This window comes from Pongo abelii, chromosome 2, assembly GCF_028885655.2.
Source record: "Pongo abelii isolate AG06213 chromosome 2, NHGRI_mPonAbe1-v2.0_pri, whole genome shotgun sequence".
NCBI lineage: Eukaryota > Metazoa > Chordata > Mammalia > Primates > Hominidae > Pongo > Pongo abelii.
Window position 1 is genome coordinate 86,133,903 of NC_085928.1, and position 25,830 is coordinate 86,159,732.

The following is a 25,830-nucleotide window of genomic DNA, read 5'->3' on the forward strand; positions in this document are numbered from 1 at the left end:
AGAGTGTGAACTAAGAGTCACAGGGATTAGGGTTTGAGACATGGCTCCACTCTGAAATAACAGGGCAGGCGATATCCTCACTCAACTTCCATACCCTCATCTGTAAGTTAGGGATGATATTAATGCTGGAAAAAGTAAGCAAGACAGAATCTACAAATTGACTAACGTAATACCTGGCATAAGGTAAAGGCTTGGTAAATGCGAATGTGCTATCCCTGTCTGCTAATGCCGCACAGTTCTGGGGGTTGGCAAGCCTTCTACTGAGACTGTCATAGTTATAGCTTCCCCACTGACCAGGCACTGCAGAATGACATAGTGGCTAATGACCCAGGATTTGGAGTCTGCTGTACGTGGGTTCTTGTCATGAATGCCACCTAATGAGGAGTATACCCAGAGATGAGTAATACAACTTATACAAGTCTCAGTTTCCACATCTTAAAATGGGAGAAATGTTACTTAACTCATAGGACTGGTTTGTTGATAAGGTATGGGCCTGATATAACTGGTTTGTTGATTAACTGGGTTGTTGATAAAGCATAACCCCGATATAAGTAATCAATATAATCAATGCATTTCAACTTTTATTTATGGCAAAATTTTAAAATTATAATTTGTATTTTTCTCTTCATCTTTTTCCCTATCTTCATTGCAGAATGGTAGCCAAGCTTTCTATGCTCTCTTCCTCCATTATGTCTGGTGGGGGGCAGAAAATAGAAGTTAAACAATGTCCCAAGGGCACTGGGGAGAATAGAAGTGTGGGGGGTGTGTGTGTGTGTGTGTTGAAGATGGTTGGGGGAGTTATATGAGAATAACAAAAGTTCAAGTTGAGGTAGAGGAGAACTACCCCCAAGGCAGGGCCCCCAGAACAGGGAAAGTCACATGTGTTGCCTGGCAAAGCCTAGAGTATTAGCAAGAACACTGAGCAGATGGCTATATGGCTTCTCTAAGAAAGGCAGACCTGGTCTCTGGACTCCCATGTGGGGATGAAAGAAGAGACACATGAGCCTCAAGGAAACAGAGGTTTGGAATAAGAGGATTGCCACCTGCAATGTAATAAGCTAAAGAGGCTCCACTTTGCAACTAAGTTACTAGATTTTACTATAATCTAGAAGCAAAATGAAGCCCCAGTAATAATTGTAGCAGGAGGTGGCTGAATGCTCACCAAACCCACTTTCCTGCTGAGGTACACTGGGAAATTCCATTTGTCAGTTTTCCCTGCAGTAAAGGTGGGATCTTGCAGGTGGATCTTGCAGGTAGATCTGGCCAATGGATTATGGGAAAAAGTGATGTAGACAATTTCTAGGTCTCTAAAACCTCTCAGGTGATATGCCATGCTCTTTCTCTTTGCTTATTAGCTGACTGGATGCAGAGGATGAAGGAGGATTATCTTAGGATGTTTTAGAAAATACTGGCAAAAAGAGATGGACAGATCCAGGATCCCTGAACACCAAATGAAAAGTCACCTGCCAAATAAGCAATCAGACAATGGCGACACTAAAAAATTAATTTGCTATTAAACCACTAAGGATTGAATGCTGTTCATTAGGCTAGCTAGCATTAATTACTCTTACTAATAAAAGGCCTGACATAGGATTTTTCATCAACCCTAAAGGATGGGAGTTAGAAAACAGAATTAAAGTGATTGAAGGGGAACAGAATATAAGGAAACTCATATTTAAGTTTGTGCATAGCTTTCTTATTATAAAAATTGAACTTTTCACTCAGCTATCTAAGCAACATGTAGGCAATAACAATGAAAAAAGGCAAGTATTTCTTACCATGGATTTTTCTGATGACTAATTCAGGGGAGTCATATGACAGGGTTCTCTCGCTCAAGGAAAATGTCAAGGTTGGAGTGGCTGTCTCTTAGCCATGAGAACACCATGGATTCAACAGACGGAAACAAGAATCTTAACCAACCCATGAAGTTCTGTCTGCAAATAAAAGTGATGCTAATTCCTGGCAGTTTACAATAAGTAAAACATGAACAAATAAAATAAAATGAGTCTTTGAGAGCTCAATTCCGAAGACCTTCAAAGCCATAGGAGAGCTTTGCAAATGACAACTCAGAAACATCTTCATTTCCATCCACATCTTTCAGCTTTCCAAACAAAATTCCTATTCTTTCCACTCTCTCATCTACCACCTTCTTAGCTTCTAATCATGACCTCGGAGCTCTCTCCAAACTGCAGCACTTTTTAATTGGTCCTTGAAAGTGTCCTGTGACCTGTCATAAACCACTTTATTCATTTCAGTGATTTGAAGCATCTCAGAAATAAATTTTGTTAACTCCAGTAATTGGGTCTGATGTGAATAGTTTGCTATTGGATCTATATGTAGACACACCTGGTTGAGCACTGCATCATGTTAGATTTTATATCATTTAAAAATATTTGCTGAGAAAATTATACTACCAATAGTCACCTAGGGGAAAATGCTAGCTTGACTATGAACAAAAAGAGTAACTAACTCATTTTGTCCATTCATGGGTGAGAAGGACATTCGTTGATTTGTCTGCCCAACATCCATTCCCTCTCCTTGTACTATTAAGACTCAACTTCCCTTTGGGGACCAAGCCTCCCTTACTCTCAGTTCATGTGGCTTATAAGCAGCTGGTCCCACTCTCCATTCCCTCTCTCTCTAGTTTCAGGACTTTGGAAAAGATTCAAATTTGCCCAGGGCATGCCACCCTGCTGACTTCTGCTTGGTTCGGAGAGGAGTTACCCAGGCCCAAGTCCCTAGGACTTCTCAAGGAATTACACTGAAAGATGAACTCTTTCTATTGGGAATTCAAACCTGGCAGAATATAAGCCTGGAGATGGTGGGGGCCACCTCATCACCACTCTGGAAGTGCTACTTAAGAATAAAGCCAACACAGAAGAGAGGTGAGCCAAAACATGAAGAGAAGAGAAAAGTATCTGTGATGATTATGGTTGAGCACCTAGATCTAGCTGTATTTTAAAAGAGCAATTAATGGCCTTTTGAGCTTCAGCTACTTTGATTTGGATTTCTCTAAAAGCATCAAGTCTTCATATCATGGGACTGAATTTAACTGATAGCATTAGGGTCAGATTTCTGTGGTATATTCAGTCATCTTTGACTTTGGACTGTCAAAATTGTCTTGCTCACTGACTTGCACCAGGGTTTTACAGCACTATCACTGTGTTTACTTCTTATGGAACTTGTCAAAAAGTCATAAGATTTTTACTTGAGTAAAAATTGTATAGATGTCTGGGAGGTTTGGGAAAACTGCAAAAAAATGCAGATTCCTGAGCTCTGCACCCAGAGAATCTGACTTAGCAGGTCTTTTGAACGTTCCACAAACCAACATTCTCAACAAACAGCCTAGATGATTCTGATGCAGGTAGACACACTTTCAGAAAGTGCTGTGGCAAAAAGATCAGAACTCAGGGCTCTGAGTAATATAGAAATGAATTTCAAATCCTGCTTCTAAGGTCTACAAAATTATTCTTTGGGCAAATTTCTTAATCTTTGTGTCCCTCAACTCCCTAACTTATAAATGAAGATAATGCCATCATAGAGGGCTTTGCAAGATAATGTTTATAAAGAATTTAGCACAGTGCCTATCATGTAGTAAAAATCCATTAAATTATGTCTATTGGTAATTCATTTACATGAATGAGCTTCTCAGATAAACTAATCATTGCTAATTAGAATCCAGTAGCATATAAGATTCTATAGCAATGAGACATAGAATGTATAAGTTTTGGTGTAGAACAGAGGAAGCAGGCTATATTCCTCAGTTCCATAGTTTGAATGTGTTCCCCAAAGTTCATGTGATGGAAACTTAATCCCTAATGCAATGGTGTTGATTATGGTGATTACATCATAAGGGATCTGTCCTTATAAATGAATCAATGTCATTATCACAGAAGGGGGTTAATTATCTTAGGTGTGGGTTAGTTACTGCTGGAGTCAGTTCCTGATGAAAATCGTGAGTTTGCTTCCCTTTTCTCAGTTCTCAAGCTTTCTTGCCCTTCCATCTTCCACCATGGTATGACTCAGCAGAAAGGCCCTCCCTTGCCTGGAACCTTGATATTGGACTTCCCAGCCTCCAGAACTGTGAGCAATAAATTTCTTTTCTTTATGAATTACTAAGTCTGGTGTATTCTGTTATAGCAACACATAGCAAACTAAGATATTTAGCATAATAAATGTTCTGGTATACAAAGGACAGGAAAATACCAAGAAAAGCTGCCTACCTTACTTTATAATCTTGCCTAAAGCCACTTAGGACATTATTTGTCAATATAATTTTAGCCTTCACACTGAACATTTTTGCACATTAAATAACAATAGCCTAAATACATAAGCGAGTAAGGCAATGGAACTGGCATAATATTACAAAATACGTTGCAGCTCGTCTAACAGTTATGGCTATACAAAGGAGAATGTTAATGGTGAAAGGTGTACAGGGAATCAAGAGGATAGCTGTATGAGGTATAAGTCTATGTGGTATTGTTATGTGAAATACAACTTTTGAAGGATGGCCGTCCTGAGTTTAAGTCATAGAGGCCCCATGTCAGCAAGTCACTTAGTTTCTTTAGATTCTAGTTTCTAGCATATAAATTGAGGAAAATAAAGTCAATGTTATTAGGTTGTGTTGAGGACTCAACAAAATGGCTATGCAACACTCTTAATAAAGTGCTAGGCACAGGACTAATTATCAACAAAAGTAGCTATTACTATTATTTCTTATTAAGGTTTTACTGAAGATCTTGTTTTTTAAAAGCTGGCAAAAATGAAGATTTTTTTTCTGAAAAGAAACATTTTAAAATATTTTTACAGACATGACAGTGAGGAGAGGAAGCAATCAGAAATAACCTAACTCATCAATTTCAATAGGTGGGAAAGAAAGAAAGAAGTAAATGAAGGGTTAAAACAAGTACTTCCTGCCAATACCATCTTATAACACCTCATTTCTCAGATGAGGCCTTGGTTAACATTCCTTTTGGTGAAGCAGCAAGAACCCACTGGCACCAATCATGGCTCTCATGTTAAGGAATCTCCAACAGCTACCTCCAAAATCCATTTTTTAATGATTTGCCTTTGTTGCCATAACAGTTGCAAAAAATAAAAATCAATTCTACAAATTTCTTAATTTCCAAACTGCCCTGGGCTTTGGCTGATAAAACAATGATTTAAATCAATGGCTGAGGTGGGAATTTGAGTATGTTCTTCAAGGATAATCACCAGGCTCCTCCTTGAGATGCGTTTATTTTTAACCAATTACTCAATCTCTGAGTGTGGTGATTAAACAGAGAAGTGTAGGAAACACAAAGAGTGGGAACTGCAAACCAGCTTCATTCGTCTTTGTATCTTAGGAAACTGCAGGTGTGTGTTAATGAATTACATGACTGGTAAAACAAAATTAAAGGCAGCTGCGTGTGTTTACAAAACTGCAGCAGCAAATTACAGGTATCTGTAGCATCCATAATTCATCCATAATTTGACAATTTTCATATTACTGAAATAAAGAATCAAGTCATGCAGATGATTACAGTATTTGCCTCTCAGCACAAGAGACCTTGCTTCATTACCTATGCAGTATCTCAAATGAAATAAATACAGCTTTTCAGGTGGAGGTGGACCTTAAGATAAAGGAAGAAAGTATTGCAGACAACCCAGCCCCCAGCTCCAACCCCTATGCCTCTAACTTCTATTTCCTTGTCAATAGAAGAAAGAGTTTGCACACAACCTTTAGAAACACACGTGCTAGGTCTTCTTTTGACATTGCTTCCTAAATCTAGAATCCTGAGGTAAGTTTCTTAAGACTCTGCTATAGTTTTAAAGTTTGTCCTCCCAAATATCATGTTGAAATTTTATCCCAAAGCTGGAGGTGGGGTCTAATCCGAGGTGTTTGGGTCATGGGGACAAATCCCTCCTGGCGGGCTTGGTACCATCCTTGTTGTAATGAATGAGTTCTTGCTGTATTCATTCCCACAACAGCTGGCTGTAAACTACAGCCTGACACCCCTCTCTTTCACTTCCTCTCTTGCCATGGGATCTCTATCTCCACACACTGGATCCCCTTTGTCTTCAGCCATGAGTGGAAGCTCCTTGAGACCCTCATCAGAAGCAGATGATGGTGCCATGCTTCTTGTACATTCTGCAGAACTGTGAGCCAAATAAGCTTTTTTTCTTTATAAATTACCCAGTCTCAGGTATTCCTTTATAGCAACACAAAATAGACTAAGACAGACCTTATGCCTTCATTTCCATTTATTTATCTGTGAAATGGGATAGCCTTAGTGACTAACAGAGTTTCTACATTTACTTTAGTTAATTAAGATTAATTGACCTCATACACGTAAAGTGACTAGTGTAATGGCTCACACCAAGTAAGCACTTAGGGAAAATTTAACTATTAATATCTCCAGGTTTCAGTTTTCTTAACTATAAGTTGGGGGTAAAAAACATTGCTTACTACATATGGTCATCAGGAGGATGGAATGAGATAATGCATGCAAACAGCTTAACTTACTTCCAGGCAAACTCAGTATTACAGTCAGTAGTACACATAATAATAGCAGCAGTTGTATCTCAAATAGGCAGAATAAAATAATATTGTTAATGATTTAAAAATTTCTTTTATGTATACATTCCAAGACAGGCTTATCACTTCTTTGAAAAAAAAATTCATTTTGGTATTCTATATTCCATTTCAGAGTGATGTAGATATTATTGGGCACTGGATTTTTACAAAGCATCTTGTGCTTGAATAAATTTAATCTTGATAAAAAATCCCTGTATAAAAGGATGTCCTGTGCCTTGGAGGGAGAACCCTTAGCTCTGCCTCCCCAAAGAAGGCTGAGCAGAGCTGCATCTGGACTTCTCTGCTGCTTGATGAGGATGAAACAGGAGGCTGCTTTGGAAAGCTGCTGGAGTTGGGAGGAAGGGTGAACACAGCACAGAATGTGATAGAGACAGCGCTGAGAAGCTACAGAGACACAGGCAAAAGCTTTTCTGAAATCTCTCTGACATTCCCCAGAACCAATTTTCTCAAACACCCATCATTGCACAGATGAGATCAAGGGCCTGGTGTTAACTGTTACAATTACCATCACTGAAATTTTGGAAGACAAGACAATGAAAATGTATAGTAAATTTAAAATAAACTTTCTGAGCCAAACTGATCTGAACACATGTCAAAGTTTATTGCCCATTTATAAGGGCCTCTGCAGGCAGAATACATTCATGCAAAATGATATGAGAGAAGGAGGTTAAATACATAAGGCTTCTTGCAAAATACAGACTGCTATGCTACGTCAAATAGTTCAAAAGGTCATATTTTTATTAGTGGTAGGATAAATTTGTGGCACAATATGTAGCCATCTTCAGATAGGACCCATTAGTCAAAAAACAACAAGTAATCTATGAGAGAAAAAATGACAAGCAAATTGATTTGTGGCTATTAATTAGACAAACTAGGTAACAAAGTTTCTCCTGCCTCTTCTACATAGAACCAATTAGCACTGAGACTCTGAGCAGAGGTCAAAGACAAGAACATTGGCAGAAGCAGAGTCCTGCTTTTTCTCAAATTTCTGTAGCATATAATCAAAGGCACCAAACAATTGATTTATTTCTCAGAAATTGAGGCAACATTTTTCTCTCACAACAATAAAGATAATTTGTCATATTTTATATGTGTTTGGCACATCATTTTACCAAGTGTGTTTTCTCTGCCACATTTAATGCTTACAATAAGTCTGAAAGGTAGGCAGGGCAGGTGTGAGCCCTGTTTTATACACAAGGATCAGGACATCTAGAGAAGTTCAATGTCTTTGCTCAAAGCCTATCATTAAGCAGAAGAAAGAGCCAGGGATGGAATTCATGTTCAATAGAACTACAAAAAAAATATTTTGCCTTCAAATCTTTCAAGTGTTTCAAGAAAATTTTCTCTGGTTGGAGCCTGTGGTAGACACAGACAGAGACATGCATTCGATGCCATGGGTGGTTTTGAGGAGTGTTTCATATTCTTTTATGTGCTGGTCAGTCAGGTGGGGCCACTAGAGGAGACGGGAGAGGCTCAGGAAAGCAAGCTCAACATATTAACAGGCCCTAGAGATTGAAGGCATGGCACATCGCATGGGGCCACATGGGAGAGACACGGGTGGACAAGAGGCAGAGGCAGGAGCAGAAAGTTGGGAGGTGGGGATATTTTGCAGCCTTTTTTGGAGTTTTCTTGGGAAAGGCAGGGGCGAGTAAACTGTCGAAGATCAACTATTTTGGATAATTTTGGCTGGCTCTAAACTATAGGAGTGGTCCCTAGTTGCCTGATACCTGGCCTTGGAGTGGTTAAAGCAGAGGAATGTTGCCTTCTGGGTACATGGGCCAGGTTAAGGAGGTATGGCTCAGGATTACTTAGTTTCCATAACAAGGGTATGCTCCTGGCTGAGTCCACTAAGAACCAATTAGCTCTAGGATGGGCAGTCTCTCCCCAACTAGAAAGTTTTTGTTTTCTTTTTTTAAGATGTCAACACATCATTCTGTATAGAATATACATATACACACAAGGGGTATTTAAAAGTCCTTGTTCTCTCTTTCCACTAAATCCATCAGCTCCAGCGTCTCCAAATTTCCAGCCTGATTTAAGCCATTTAAGTCTTTTCAAATAAGAAATCCATTGTATAAATGTAGGCTTACCACTTCAGAAATTATCACCTTTATCATCTAATAAACAATGTTATTAGATGAGCTTTTCTAGCTGTAGGATTTTCCCCAAGTGTGTTCTGTTAGAATTTCCTATGCTTACCCTGGTGGACCTCAACCTCAGTTCTAAATTGGGATCACCCAGGGAGAGTTAAAGAACTACTGAAATCTGGGTTCCACCCATGAGATTCTGATCTAGTTTTAAGATATTTGTAGATTACTTAAGGGGAATTCTAGAGTAAACCATAAGAAACATGTTTTTTAAAAAATAGCTGGACTTTTCAGAACCTTTAATACATCCATGCATTATGTGGGTCCCCAAGATGGGGAACTATGGTTTATGGCTTTTGGCAAACTTATTTTTACTCCACAGTCCTTTGGGTGTTGAACATCTCCTGAGATTCTTGTTCCACACCAGCCTCTGAACGCTGGGAGAAGAGGAGGAATGTTTTGATGGGATCTGAGCTTTATCAAGAGTCAAAGGCACCTCCTAAGGAGAAAGACTGCATCTAAAGATAGATGAGATAAAGACAAACTTCCTCATCTACACCTTGCTACACAAAGTGTGGTCCCTACGCCAGCCTTAACAGAACCCCTGGGAGCTTGTTAGGAATGGCAGAATCTCAGGGTCCCATCTTAGACCCACTTAACCAGTATCTGCGTTTTGACAAGATTCCAAGGCAGTCATACACATGTTAAAGTTTAAGAAGCAGTGCTCTAATACCCCAGTTTTTCTCAAGCTCTTCCAAAGTTCCATCATTCTGACTTTGAGGAAACTTCTACCAATGTATCAACAGATGTTCCTTCTGTAGAAAATCTTTAACATTCTATGGAAAAAAGTGATAAAATCCAGGGTTGTGGTTGCACAAGCTTGAGGGACAGGGAGGGCAGTGATAGAGAACATGAGGTGGATCATGTCCCCCAGGTTGTGTAAACCAAAGAAATAGTTTCAAAATGGAGGCTATACCCTTTGAAAGATGAAGCCTTTTTATGTCAATTTTGTCCAGGAGCTTTAACGAATTCAAGTTTATCAGTACAAGTTAATACTTTTTGTGTACTTCATAGGGCCTAGGCATCTTTTTTTTTAATTCTATATGTATTTTATCACATAGTAAGGAATGCTGAGGTGCTTAAGCCATCCAATAAATTGAAAATACAAACTTTGCATTTCTGTATTTGTCAGTATACAGGATTCCGAAGATGAATCTTGAACTCAGAGTGATAAATCAGTTTTCAAGGAAAGCCACATAATCCGTCAGTCTGGCTAACTGCTGTTCATTGGGTATTGGGGGAAGTGGAGCAGCCTCTGATAAGGGAATAAACTTGTTAAAGGAAACATCCAGGGCCCCTGCAACTGGCTTTCTGGGCAGAACCATTCTTGTGGTGGAATCAGCTTGCCATCCTTCTTCTAATACACCTTTCACAGCCTCTTCTACAGGAAGTCCAACAAAGGCTGCAAAATCATCAGTGATGATTGAAGTATATGCTTGAGAGACCAGGGCAAAGGTGCATCTCCTTGTTGCATCTCTAAGTGCTTCCATAATTGGCTGGACCATCTCAGACCACCGGTGAGCGTTGATGGCTGTATAGATCCCAGGGAAATCTCTCTGCCAGATTCTTTGTCCTACTGACCAAATTCCCCCAAGATCAGAATTTGCAGATTTTATAGCAGGTGGTATTCTTTTCCAAAGATATCTTGCATTATTCACGTCATTATGGAGCAAATATAAAGCTAGAAGCTGACCATACACTGAGGGTGTAGCAATTCCTCCAGGGAGATCCTGGTTCTCGCACTGATCTAGCAACTTTTTGAAACTAAAGGCGCTTTCTGCCATCACCGCCACTGGCATCTTCACGGCTGGCCTCCAGGCCTAGGAATCTTTATGCCACTTTATAGTCATCATTTTATATTATCATGACAACAACTCTCTAAGATATGATCTATTATTACCTCCAATTTTTTGATGAGGAAATGGAATGTAAATGTAAAAGACATTGTGCTCAGGTTAAAAGTCAAAGAGCATGGAGTTAAAAGAAGCAGAAGTTGGGATTTGACCCTAAGTTGAACTCTGAAAACTGCACTTTTACTACAGAAAAACTAGGTTAAAAAAATTGTAAGACAGACTATTGAAGTGGGAAATTAAAGAAGAGTTCAGGGATCACATTTGAAGAGAGATTTATATAAAAGGTGTGGCCAGAATGTGTTCTTAGGAAACATATTCTTAGTTTGGCCTAATTTTAATTAAACCTTACATTAAGTAGCCAATGGGGAAACAAACATTTGCCACATGATTACAATGTCCAATCGTATTAACAAATAATTTTCATAGCGATTTTGAAATCTACAAATAGCTACCATCTTGTTTTGTCCCCACAGCTGTTCAGTGGAGAGTTTTACCATCTACATTTTTAAGTACGAATTAAAGCACAGAAGTCCTGAGATCTCAAAGTCAGGAAGTGATGGTCATAAGATTAAAAGTCAGGTCTTAAAACATTCAAATGCTGGGCTCCTTATACTTCAGTACAGCCACCTTCCCAACCATCAGATAAATAGTAGGTTCTTCAAAATAAAAGACAGTACATACCTCAGTTGGCCAGCCCAACATGGACAGCCAACATACAGCAAAGTAAAGGGCTCATAGAAATAAATGGATAAAACAACAATAACAAAATTTAGAAAATGCCTTCCAAGAATTTTTCACACTTTAGCAGACGCTCGATACTAACAAATGGTCAGTTCTGGTACCTAGGAGCACAGGAAGTTATTTTCCCACAGCCCTTCAATTTGTATTTTGGGTTTTTTGTTTTTTTTTTCTCTTTCCAAAAGAATGTTTCTGCCAAGTTTTCTCAAAAACAAAAAGAACTTAAAAAAAGAAAAAAAAAAAGACTCCTCCAGGGTTCCTGCTGACATAAAGGACATGTTGGATATGCAGCTGCCAGTCAGGCACAGTCATGAGGGTCCACGGGGACAGGGACACAGAGGAACCAAACTAGGTTATGGGTGAAAGAATCCTGGAATTCTAGGATTGTCAGGGATCTTAGGAGGTCATTTAGCGCATTCCTTTGTCTCCAGGAATGACTCATCTTTCTCTGTTAATTTAGAACAAGATTCATTCTATTTTAGAGAGTCTGTGAAACAACTACTGTTACTCTTGGTTTGGCTCAGTGGCTTTCAACCGGGGGTGATTTTTCCCACTCTCTTCCCCACCCAAGGAACACTTGGCCATGTCCGAAGACTCTTCTGGTTGTCATAACTGGGGATGTCATAACTGGCATCTGGTAGGTTGAGGCCAAGTATGATGCTAAGAACCCTACAATGGACAGAACAGTCCCCATGACAAGGAATTATCTGGCCCCAAAGTAAATATGCTGAAGTTGATAAATTTTACAGAAGAGAGAAAGGGAGACCATCATGCTTTGTATATTGCTGTCAGAGTGTTAGTAGAAGGATGGATAATGTGATGTTTAAGAATACAAGGGCCTGTCCTGTAATGGGACTAAATTTCTTGTGATTCAGAATCATATTTCTTCATAAGCCAATGTAGTACCCATTTTTTTGTATGTGTGGCCAGATTGTCATAAATCCCTGCTTAGCTATTAGACAGTAAGTGCCATGAGGGTAGAAACTATATATATGGTTAATCTCTATTCTTCCAGGACCTACCACAGGGAAAAGCACAGAGTAGGTATTTAAAATATGTTTTATATTTCTCTATCTAAAACTTTAAGTCATCTAGTTATGTAAAAATAGCAAGATGGATTTTCACTAAATAAGGAATATGTACTTGAGATTTTCTGTCTTGAACTTAAAGACCATTTTGTGTACTTGATATTTTGGGGTTCCCTAGGTGAGGCATCTTAAAGAATCTTCCAGAGCAATTGAAACCAAGAAGTTTTTGTGACTGTAAATGGGGCACGACATGTTATATATATGAAGATTTTGTCCACTAAAAAAATAAATAAATAACGATTTCCCAAGTGAGTCGCAAAGTGAAAATCACAGGAGCAGATTCTCCAAATTGTGAATGTTGCTTTGCTTTCCAGAAGGGCAACCCTGTTTAATTATGCACCGGTCCGCTCCATGGAAATAAGCTGCCTCTGAGAGGAATGTCTTAAAGAGATTCAGAGCTGAGCAATTCAAGGCATGGGGTGTATTTAAAGTGCTCTTGGAAAGCTACCAACTACCACTATCATAGACATAACCCATTTCTGTTTTAACAGGAACTTCTTTAGCCCACCCTGTTAGAGTAGGAGGTTTTGCCAACTTCCTTTAGACTTTAATTGATAACACACAAATCTGTTGCCACAGATGGCTGGGTGGGCAGCATCTGAAGCTGAGATCTGGAGAAAGGCTTCCCACCCCCAGCAAATGCAAGAACGTTCAAGGACTGCACATGCACAGTGCACCATGGAAACAGAATCGAAGGAGGAGCTCTGGGTGCCACACTAAAGCACAGGGGGTTTGAATTAAAGGCGTCCTTAAATGCAGAAGGTTGCAGGTTCCCAGCTTGCCTTTCCATCACATGCAAATAAGAAGACATGGTTTTGAATCCTAGTTATACCAGCTACTAACTGTGTGATCTTGGGCACTTTAACTTCTCCAAGTTTCACTTTTCCCATATGCAATAGAGATTTATATTAACATTTTCCTTTGGATATTTAGAGAAGCTTGAATGAGAAACAAAGCAATTTTTTTCATTAGTTATTAGCATTTCCTCATGTATGGAACAAAACTACCCTGGAGATAATCTCTATTCTTCTTTTATCTTTCCCCAATATGCCATGTGGGATCTAGGTAACTCCGCTAACCTAGAGGTAAAAGGGCAGAAACCAAAAGTCAAGGAGTTTGGTAACTTCAGATTCTTCAGAGATTACTGATGGAGATTCACAACATGCCAAGTGCTCACAAGAAGCTAAAAGTGACCTGGGAGGGAGAACATCTTCGAATGGGAATAAAATTTGCTGAACTGGTTCTTTTCAGGGGCAGATGACTGAAGTCAACCAAAGCTGCCTTAAAGAATAAATAGGAAGACATCTGTCAACCCTCATCAGAGATGAGAAGCTCAGTGGAAAGCTTCAAGCCAGGTGGTATCCAATTGTTCACAAAGAAGGATCAGGACTCTATCTCTTTCAACGTTTGACCTTGCTTTCTTCTGTGTTGGCTTCACTGTCAGCAAGGTTCCCTGAAGCAGTGGCCCCAAGGAGCTCCAAGCCTACATCCTTTCACTGTCAAGGCCAGCAGACCAAAACTTATCTTTCCCAATAACTCTGGTATAGGTATTAGGATTTAGTCTGATTTGATCAGGCCTAGGTCATGTGTCTAGTTGGGCAGTGGGCATCCCACCAGAACTGGGTAGATTGTAAGGTCAGAGGAGTTATCAATAAAAGGAGAGACAGAAGTCAGTTAGGCAAAAACAGAAGCATCCACTGCACTTGCTGACCACCTGAGTTCTCTCTCTTAATAAAGGGCTTGCCTACCTCTTTCTCTCCTGTCATATAATGAGGATGATTATGGAATTGAGGTGAAAAAGGCCTGGAACTGTGAGTATATTATATATACCTGGGCTGAAAGGAGATTCTTGTGACGTATATACATCTCATTAAAGAAGTGTCCACCTTAGACATAGGGGCCAAGTAAATGTTGCCTATTTCTTGTGCAGCAGTTTGGCTACATGAGAAAAATAGATTCCCACAAGCTGCTGCCCACCATTGACCCGTGGCACCCCTTTGGTTATTCTTAGACTCCAGAGAGCTGAGGTTATTAATGCCAGAAGGGAAGACTAGCTTAGGTACAGTATTTTAAGTACAAATTCAGTCTGATAACCTCATAGGCAAGCAGAAATTTGTATTCATTCTAGAAAATTTCTGCCATGTCGTTCTCTAACTCAGGTTTGGTATGTTTCTTTTTAAGCTCATTGAAGTCACTTTAACAAATTATACATGGTTTTAAAAAGAGCAGAGCACCTGGGATTCCTAGTTGTATAGAGTGAATGCTAGGAAGCAGCAGGGCAGTAAAGGGGCTAAATGCCAAGACTTTGAAGGTAGGCATAGTGGGCTCTAAAGCCCTGGGCAAATTATTCAATTCCCGTGAGACCATTTGCTCTTCTATAAATTAGAGATAAGGTTAATACTGACTATTGCCATTGAGCACTTTCAATGTGTCCTAGTCTTAGTGCTTCATGTGCTTTAATACACTGAACTCTCATACCCAACTCCATGAGGTAGCCATCATTACCTTCATTTTACAGATGGTGGCACAAGAAGTTTAGGAACTTGACCAAAGTTGCAAGTCAAGTAAGTGGCAGGAAAGTGTTCAGCCCAGGACTCATGCAGAGTAGGCACTCAAAAAATGTTTGCAGGGGGAGAAGAAGTGGTAATACATGCACTTCCTCTTTTAGAAACGTATTGTCCAAATGTAGAGGATATCATCCAAGATGACTGAGGAGGAAAACGTATGATTCCTCATTTCAAAATGCAGTAGCTTAATTTTTCCAGAAGAGGAGGTTTGTTTTCAGATTCTAGTAAGAGAGCATCATACTCAACTACCTCTGAAAAATGCCCAAGCTTCTTCCTTCAGAGTTTTAGGAGCAGATCACCTTTATATGCAATAAGTGAAGAAAGGCATTGGCCCCAAAGCCTGCTGTATTTTCTGAATCAACTTTGGTAACAAACGTCAAGTGCTGTTGTCACCAAATTACCCTCCCACCTAGGCTGTGAATAGATGATATGACAGGCTAAAACCTGAGGCCACCTCAGTTAACCCACTATGTATTCTTCACTGCAGTTTGAGATGCAAGAGTGAAACTGAGTGCAACGAACCACAGGAAAGCCAACTTGAGTGACATCTACTATTTATTGACATATTTAGAATCTCACTCCAGTATTTCATTTAATCTTAACAACCACTCCATGAGGTACTATTATTATCTCCTTTTTGCCGATAACAAAACAGGTTTTTTGGCATTACCCAATATCACATACAGCTAGTAAGCCATAGAGCCAGCCAATAATAAAGAACTTATACTCTTAACCACTATATTCTCAGTTTCCCACATTGACATGGGTTGAAATAGAGCAGGAGATAAGTTCAGATAAGTAAGATGAGGCTTGTTATTGATTGCTTGGGATTCCTGTAACAAACTCAAGGCTTAATCAAAATGCAAAAACTAAAGCTGGCATAATTACATGATCTTAATTTTTCATGCCCTTAGGGTATTCAAGTCATGAAAAAATTGCTGAGAACCAAGAAATCTCCTAGTTCATTCTATAAAAGGAAGCAACCTAAGTGTCCCAATTATAATTAGCAATTCCATATATTTACTTCTTTTTTTTAAGAAGAGAATAAGAAAAGAAATGGCCACAGAATCTGTCTTTATTATAACAAGACCCACTGTACCCAAAGTGAATCAGTATTTCCCCATAATGTTACTTGCTTTCCATTGAATTCTTGGCAAGTTATACAGAGAAAAGCAATGCTTACAGTACATTATTACATTGGTGTTAGGTGAGGAATTGTTCATTTCCACTTATTATTGAAACAGTGTTCAGTCTACAGAACCTATTCCCAACTCTAACTTCCAATGGTGTGTATTTCTCCTCTTACTGCTATTTAAATACACAATTACTTTCTAAAGTTAATTGACCTGATATTTGGTATGTCAATGTTTGCAAGTGCTAACATAAATAAATATTATGTATATAATGATGGATATAACAATGCAGTAGAAATTCATTTCCTAATGGAATTTTCTTAATTAGAATATGTTGGTGTTTCCAGAATTCCAGAGGCACATCAATGCACATCTAAAATATAGGACAAAAACAATCTGCCTGTTTCTACATGGTCACACTCAAGGGCAGTAATTAACAAAGCAGAGGAACTGTCAATATGCTGGTTCATTCTTAGTTTCTGCCTTTGACAGAGGCCCATAGAGCCTCAGTTTCACTACTCCTGGCAACTTCCAGTAATGTCAAACATATCCTAACTCTACCCTGAAAAGACTTGTAATGATTTAGTCCCTTACTAAAGGCAACCTCACTGTTATGAAAACCAACTATCAATAGTAGCAAACAACAAGGGCAACTTCAAGTATTACTGAATACACACCATGTGCTCAGTTCTGTACTAAATGCTTTATACTAGTTATTTTATATGAACTGCTCATGTAGATGGAGTTTCCATCTTATACATGAGGAAACAGAGGCCAAGATAGTAAATAACTTGTCTCATGTTCCATCAGCTCGTAAGTGGTGGAGTTAGGATTCTAATCCATCTCTGCTTAATTCCAAAGCTCACAGTTTTAACAATTGCTCCACCACCTTTTACATAAACTAAACAAAATGGCTAAAGAAAATCAGCCTTGATAACAAACATTTCATGTTTATCAGTCAGGATAGAAGAAGCTGTGCTGTGGTAACAGACAATCCCAGAATCTTTGACTAAACATAAGCCACAAAACCCGATGTAGAATATGTTACTTTCCAAGAGCTCTGTATTCATTGCAGTGCTCCTGGTGACTTTTACCTTGTTGCTCCACCATGTCAACATGTTTCTTGTGATGACGCACCTAAAATCTGAAGGGATCTTGCACTAGCTCTTAAATGCTTCAGCCTACAAATAGCACATCAGTTCTACTCTTGGCCACTCCTTGTCACATGGCTCTGCTCAACTGCAGAAAGGCTGAAGAACATGGGGGAAAACATGGATATTCACTGAGCAGCAAATGTCTCTACTATGTAACTCTTGATGATTGTTAAGTAGGAAGAGACCTAATGGGCTGCTCTCTCACCTTAGGTATATACAAATATATTCCATTAGGCATTTTCAAATTCTTTGCCCTAATTTTCGGGAAGTAAATATCTACTCATTGAATCCACTTTTTTTTTAAATAGTAGCTAAGATTAGTCATGTGTGGTAACAAAGAATTGGGATATTTGGCTATAAGAAAATACTTTTCATAAAGGTAACTGTGGAATAGCAAGGCATGGATTTGGACATCTTTAGTGCTTTAGGGCTACTAGCATAACATTGCTATTTTTCTCTCAACAGTTTTTATGGGAAAAGATCAAGTTTAAGTGCCAGCCAGATGTGAAGATGACCTATTTGGGCCTTTCCTTACAGGCCTCTTGTGATTTACTGTTTATGCTTCACTTTCTGGCCACAGCTGACCAACACAACCACAGGCTCAAAGGACGTCCACATGAAGGCAATGACTTGTGTGATAGGTATCTTTCCTTTTATCTGTTTCTGCTTCACTCAAACCTAGAGGTAAGATTTCAGAGTGGGAAAACCTCTGCATCTATACATTTACTAGTCTTAGCTTCATTTGCATTTTCTGTACTCCAGGAACCTGTCAAGTTTCTAGAACTTTCTATCATGCAGTATTGCATGGTCCCACTTCTTACTGCTGCTGTTACTCACAGGTATGCTGCAATTTAGAACACACTTTCTCGGCTTAAAATCAGACTCTCATTTTCTGAATATAATCTGATGGGATAAATTATTTAAGAAAGCCAAAACATTGAAGGAAGTTCAACACTTGTCAAGGCTTGCTCTTTCATTTAATTATAAAATTGAAAAAACAACAAAAAATAGAACCCTTGGGAACGAAAAGAAAAAAAAAGCAGGGCATCTATATGAAATAGTTTCAAGTGACTGAATGCTTGAGGTTTTTTTGTTTTGCTTTGTTTTTCTGTTTAGAGGAGTCTCTTAACTTATTCCATGAGAGCAGGAGAGAGATTTTTCCCACAAAGTATTTCTGGATCTTGAGCAAAGAGTTTAGAAAGCAATATTCCCCAGACATAATAGAAAAATCATTCTGGTGCTTTCAGTCTTCTCTTTTAAAAACTTATATTCTTGAAAAAGTATTCTGAGATTTTTCCCTCAGCCAACTCTTTTGGGTCTGAGTGGCTGATGACAGTCCTTAATGAATAGGTAAAAAGAACACTGAAGTATCCTTTGAAATTGCAGCAAACCACTGGGCTAAAACTTAGTATCAACTGCAATACAGATTAATTGATCCAAACCATGTCTCTCCAAGATGCACACTGATGGAAGACAGAATCCAATGCACAAAGCGAATTTTAATCATTTCTTTTTGACCCATATCCATGGAAGTAGGAGGCAAATTAAGCAAAAGGAAAAAAAAAATCCTCTGTGCTTTCCCTGGTGTCTGTTACTCCCTCCCTTTTTCCATTTAGGAGTTCAAACACACATATTCCACTTCCTTCCCAATGTGTTCATTTTAAAAAGAGAGAAGCAACGAGTGCGCCCTGTGAAGGGGTTGCCATGGAGAAGCCGTTCCAGGTAAAGAACAGTCACTATGGAACAGTGGCATGCAACTTGTCAGCAGACAGGCTGCAGCGGCCCCAGAGCGATCATAATTTCTGTCCCCACTAATATAAATACAACCACATTTCTGCTGATCTCCAGAAAAGGCTCTGTCCTTTTGTGGGTGTACCTTTACAGCAGAGCTGCAGCCTGACTATTTGCATTTAAGTCAATGTATATTTCAAATGCATGCACAGGGTGCCATATTTAACAGAACCCTAATGACAATGCTTTGTTGAAAGCCTTTTCTCCTCCTATATAGCATTTCTGTTTTGGGGTTGCTTATATTGGGTTAAACTTCTAGAATTCTGACTCCTGACCTCTGCCAGTGTGAAGGAAATATAGGTCTATCATGTGTTGCCTTAGTTTGACCTCATTCTTGAAACTAGGCTATCAGTCAAAATCAGAAGGATTTTGACTGGTAATTGACTGATAAAAAGAAAACTATTCTATTTGCCCTCATTCTTGAAATGAGCTATCAGTCAAAATCAGAAGAATATGTGCAAGTCAATCTTTCTGAAATTCAATCTGTTTTTCTCTGCTGGCTGAGAACTGTTTAAGAATATGTAAGTAAATTTAGGCTTTTTCATTAGACTTCAGCAAAATTTCCCCGGTTTTAATGAAAAGAAATACATTTATACACATATAAGATTCACCTCCCCCCAAATGTGTGTGAAACGTACGTCTGGCATCATATCTACAGTTGTTTAAATGTAAAAGAAAAAGGGAAATTTTGATAAATTAAAAGAAACGAAAAAATGGCTATTGTCATTCAGTAACAGCTGTTTAAATAAACTGCTATTCAAAAAGCCAAAATGGTTTAATCCTTAAAGGATCAACTTCCAACTTTGAGCATACAACAAATACTACTGATATTTCTTAAGCATCTATTGTATTCCAAGCACAAGTCTAGGTATTTTCGTTGATCCTCAAAGCAACTCTATGAGATGGTGGTTTACAAGCAAGAAAACAGAGGCTTGGAGTTGTTATGCAACTTGCCAAGTTAATTCTATTGTGCTAAAGCCAACCTGGGGGTTTGAACCTGGGTCTTGTAGACTCTAGAGTCTGTGCTTCTTTTTCCATGCTGCCTGGAAATCAGGAAATTCCCAAATTCAAATGCAGGTTCTCAGATATGCAAAGCATGTGCCTGCCCTACCACTGAGTCCTGGGACAATGTCAAAGAAGAAATTATAGGCTTTGTTTGGCCAGAGCTAGCTACCCTGGAGATGTATTACAGTAGATGTTGTTTGATGACTACCCGAAATCGATTTTCCCTTCCTCTTTACTAACAGGTGGCAACATGCCCAGTTAAAAAACTGCATTTTCCAGGCTCTCTTACAGATATGTGTGGCCAGTGGAATGTAAGTAATTCAGCAAAGCTTTTTAAAAGAGTCTTACTTGGCTGAAATGAGACCTTTTTGCTTCTCCCCCTGCCTTGTTCTTTCTATCTGGAACACCACCTCCCTAGCCACCAATGGCTGAAAAATGAGCAATAAGTCATAATCACAGAGCAAGCCAGAAGATAGAAATCACATACTAAGAAATTTTGCATGCCTAAAGACAGTGCTTGAAGTTCAAGCATCATGTTATGTAAAAGAAAAATTAACTTCTATCTTATTTAAGCCACTATTATTTGGGGTTTCTGTTAAATGAAGCCAAAACTAGTTTCAACAGAAACTTAGATATTGTTTGAATAAGAAAGAAAAGGGAACTGATTCATGTCCTTACCTTCCCAATGACAGTAACCTCCTGGAGGCTAGAGACCCTATCTCTTATATTTCCTTTTAATATCTCCCCAGCATCTAGAATTTTTCCAGATAAATAGCATGGAGTCGATAGGTATTTGTTTACTTGACACAGTGGACACTTTAGAAGAATCACTGAGCAAAGTCTGACTTTCTGGATGTCAGCTTTTTTTAAAGCTAAACCCAACTTAAATATTCTAACTATAAGAAAATGTATTCTGGACAGATTCCAGCAGGCCACTGACACTGACTGACAGTAAGAACCAACTGTTCCTCAACCTGAAGAAAACAAGAACCCAAAATTAAATTTGTTTCTCTAAATGTCAGTGGCTAACAAAGGAGCTGTATGGATCTTTAAATAATTACAGTTGGCAAAGAAACAACCATATGTACATGTATATATATAATATGTATACACACACACACGCACGCAGTACTTTTAGAAACTTAGCCTATTAAGAATTTGAATGTGACTTGAGTGTTGGTCTCCTGATTTAACCTCCTTTCCTTTCAGAACTCACTGTGTCCTTGTTCACCTTCAGAACATTGAATCCATTCGCTATCAAATCTCCAATCTCCCTTCCACTCTTGTGCCCACTTTGCATATTCACTCTTCCCTTTTGCACAGGCCATTCTAGAAGGCTTTCCTCGCTAGCCAAGGACTCCAATCAATCAATCATTGTTTTTTTTTCTCATTTTTTTTTTCCAGGTGTCATCACACTTGTCATTTCAGCCGAATCCTATCTCTACTCTGAGGTCCAGTCCAACTCCCACACTTTTCAAGAGTCCAGTCCTGACCATTATGACCTCAGAAATATCTTCATCTTTTGTGAGTCCCTCTTTCTTTAACTCTCTGTCCAATTAATTGTATCTTTACTTAGAACTACCCATTTCTCATATGGATATTATGTCCCCTCAGCAAGTTTCTAAGGTTTTTGAAGGCAAAGACTGTGTCCTCTGCCACTTTGGCATCCATGGACTGCCATGCTCCCTAATATCTAGTAAGCTTTTGTTAGTGAGGGCAGCTTGGTTGTTTGCCTTTGGGGTTTGGATACAAAATCAGTGTGCAAAAACCAAAAGCATTCCTATACACCAATAATAGGCAAACAGAGATCCAAATCATGAGTGAACTCCCATTCACAATTGCTAAAAAGAGAATAACATACCTAGGAATCCAACTTACAAGGGATGTGAAGGACCTCTTCAAGGAGAACTACAAACCACTGCTCGAGGAAATAAGACAGGACACAAACAAATGGAAAAACATTCCATGTTCATGGATCAGAAGAATCAATATTGTGAAAATGGCTATACTGCCCAAAGTAATGTATAGATTCAATGCTATCCCCATCAAGCTACCATTGACTTTCTTCACAGAACTAGAAAAAACTACTTTAAATTTCATATGGAACCAAAAAAGAGCCCATATAGCCAAGATAATTGTAAGGAAAAAGAACAAAGCTGGAGGCATCATGCTACCTGACTTCAAACTATACGACAAGGTTACAGTAACCAAAACAGCATGGTACTGGTACCAAAAGAGGTATATAGACCAATGGAACAGAACAGAGTCCTCAGAAATAACAACATACATCTGCAACCATCTGATCTTTGACAAACCTGACAAAAACAAGCAATGGGGAAAGGATTCCTTGTTTCATAAATGGTGTTGGGAAAAGTGGCTAGCCATATGCAGAAAACTGAAACTGGACCCCTTCCTTACACCGTGTACAAAAATTAACTCAAGATGGATTAAAGGCTTACACATAAGACCTAAAACTATAAAAACCCTAGAAGAAAACTCAGGCAATACCATTCAGGACATAGGCATGGGCAAAGACTAAAACACCAAGAGCAATGGCAACAAAAGCCAAAATTGACAAATGGGATCTAATTAAACTAAAGAGCTTCTGCACAGCAAAATAAATTATCATCAGCATGAACAGGCAACCTACAGAATGGGAGAAAAGTTTTCCAATCTATCCGTCAGAAAAAGGGCTAATATCCGGAATCTACAAAGAACTTAAACAAATTTACAAGAAAAAAACAAATGACCCCATCAAAAAGTGGGCAAAGAATATGAACAGACACTTCTCAAAAGAAGACATTTATGCTACCAACAAATATATGAAAAAAAAGCTTATCATCACTGGTCGTTAGAGAAATGCAAATCAAAACCACAATGAGATACCATCTCACGCTAGTTAGAATGGTGATCATTAAGAAGTCAGGAAACAACAGATGCTGGAGAGGAATAGGAACACTTTACACTGTTGGTGGGAGTGCAAATTAGTTCAACCATTGTGGAAGACAGCGTGGTGATTCCTCAAGGATCTAGAACCAGAAATATCATTTGACCCAGCAATCCCATTACTGGCTATACCCAAAGGATTATAAATCATTCTACTATAAAGACACATGCACACATATGCTTATTGCAGCACTGTTCACAATAGCAAAGACTTGGAACCAAGCCAAATATCCATCAATGATATACTGGATAAAGAAAATGTGGCACATATACACCATGGAATACTATGCAACCATAAAAAGATGAGTTCATGTCCTTTGCAGGGACATGGATGAAGCTAGAAACCATCATTGTCAGCAAACTAACACAGGAACAGAAAACCAAACACCACTTGTTCTCACTCAGAAGTGGAAATTGAACAATGAGAACACATGGACACAGGGAGAGGAACATCACACACTTGGGCGTGTCCAGGGGATGAGGGGCTAGAGGAGGGATAGCATTAGGAGAAATACCTAATGTAGATGACGGGTTGATGAGTGCAGCAAACCACCATGGCACGTGTATACCTGTGTAACAAACCTGCACATTCTGTACATTATCCCAGAACTTAAAGCATAATAAAAAAAAAAGGTTAAAAAAATAGGGAGGTTCTATGATCATTCCTATTTCACAGGTAAAAAAGCTGAGACACAGAAACTAAGCAATATACCCCATTCTACGTCTGCTAAACGGCAGAGCCAGGATTCCTGGCGAGGCTCTTGGGCTCTAAAAGCTGAACTCCAGCCAGGATACTACAGTGATTGTAAGGCATGAGCCTTGAACGCTGATGGCTGTATGCAGCCCAGCCCCTCTGCGGCAGGGCTCACAGAGCATCCGACTCTGCCTGCTCAGTAGCTAAGGTCTGGACTTATTCTTTGTGGATGTAAGAGCTCACAGCAACAGCTAAAAAGTTTGCTTAATCTGCTTGGGAGCAACACTAATAAGGACAGTAGCAGATTGAAGAAGAGCTGAAGCATGGCAGTGGGGAGTCTAAAAATAAAAATAAGGATGCAGGAAGGGTAATACTTGAAGGTAATTAACCGGTGTTCTTCCTCCCTCTGGGGAGAACAAAAGCCAACTAATTGGCCAGCTTAAACAGCTCTGACAGCACCTTAGAACCCATCTCTCCTCTTGTGTGTGTGTGTGTGTGTGTGTGTGCGTGTGTGTCTGTGTGTTCAGAGATGATTATGGCAAGAGGGTATTACACATTACCCAGATTGTGGGAAAATATGGGATCTTCTAAGAGGAATTATAATAGAGTCACTGATAAGTGCAAAAATAGCCATCACTAACTATGGTTTCAAAGGTCACATGCATGACTAGTTATACATGGTGCAGGCAATCTCTCCGGGACAACATAACTCACCAATTCACTCATTCCTTATATGCTTATTTCCTAAAATATTTAATAAGAGCCCACTATATGCCATACATTATCCAGTTACTAAGGATGAAATGGTGGAGTCAAAAAAGCTCCCTGTTTTCATGGAGCTTGTCTTTGACACTGGGGAGGCAGACCACAGACACACCTACCAATGAATGAACAAGAAAATAACAAGGAAAGAGACAGTGCGATGAGCTAGAAAAGGATAAGAAGACTGTAGCCGTGGAGGACAAGGAGGTAGCTGACAGAAAGTTAATATTTGAGCAAAGGTGTCCAGGATGGGAAGGAGCCATTCCTACAAATTGCCGGTGAGAAGGGAGGCTTTCAGGCAGATTGATCCAGAGGTGCAAACGTCCTGAGGCAGAAAGTAGTCTGATGTGCTCGAGGAAGGGAAATGTAACAGGAATGTAGTAGGAGGGGAATGTAAGATGAGAAAAAAGTTGGAGAAGTGGAAAAGAACCAGACAGAAAGGGCTTTGTAGGCAGTGGCACAAACTTGGCATTTTATTCTAAGAAAAGAGAAGCTTTTAGAAGGTTGTAAGAAAGGGAGCATGGTGCTGTGCTGTGGAGAGTAATTTGATTACTGGTTGGAGAAATGGTATTCAGTGGAATTAGATGAGAAACAGGAAACTAATTGGGAGACTGCTGTGGAAGCCTGGGAGGTTTGGTTGAGTGTGGTAGCAGCAAAAATGGAAATAAATGAAAGGGTTAGAGCTGTATCTTGGAGAAAGAACCACATTTGCCTTTTACCCAAAGGCTTCACTGCCCCAAATGTCAGCAGCAAACTGCTCTAGCGCCTAAAATTCTTGGAATTAAATAATTAAAAAGTTAATGGGTTATGTTAAAAACTGATACAAAAAATAACTTTAGGTAGTTTTCTTCCAGTCCTAGCTTCTTAAATGAATGGCTGCAATGCTGTCCACTAATTCTTTACCTTCACGAATACCCTTTGGGCTCTTCATTCCAGGGCAATGCCTGCCCTGTTTTCCTGGCAGAGTTGTCGTGAGAAGTTAATTAATTAATATTAAATAAAATAAAAGCCTTTAAGGCTTTATGCCAGTTTCCAAACTGAAAGCTGTGTATAAAATTTTGCTCAAAGAAATGTGAAAATAAGTGTTTTATAATCAAAGACACATATAGGCTTCTATATTGCAGGACTTATCAGATAATTTAATGAGCTAACATGTATGAGAGTCTCCAATGAATAAGAAAATAACAAGGAAAGGAACAAAGAAAACAAGTCTGCTATATTTCTCAAACTGACTTCAAGAAGGAACTTTTTTCTTTCAGGCTATGTGGTTACAATTCCCATGGAACCCAGTATGTCAAACACTGTATTACAGAGATGAGAAAGACTATTATTGAGACACACCAGGAGATCTTTCAGAAGGTCTTTTGAATTTTAA

General features: G+C 39.0%; 2 protein-coding genes across 3 annotated transcripts in view; both read right to left on the minus strand.

Moving 5' to 3' along the window:
• The window catches only part of TAFA1 (TAFA chemokine like family member 1), a 561,076-nt gene that overhangs the window by 401,658 nt on the left and 133,588 nt on the right, over nt 1–25,830 (minus strand). The window lies entirely within an intron of this gene.
• Nucleotides 9,790–10,533, minus strand: LOC100441269 (COP9 signalosome complex subunit 8-like). The gene has a single exon (XM_054551901.2). The coding sequence runs from the start codon at nt 10,521–10,523 to the stop codon at nt 9,900–9,902; it is 624 nt and encodes a 207-aa protein (XP_054407876.2). The 5' UTR covers nt 10,524–10,533; the 3' UTR covers nt 9,790–9,899.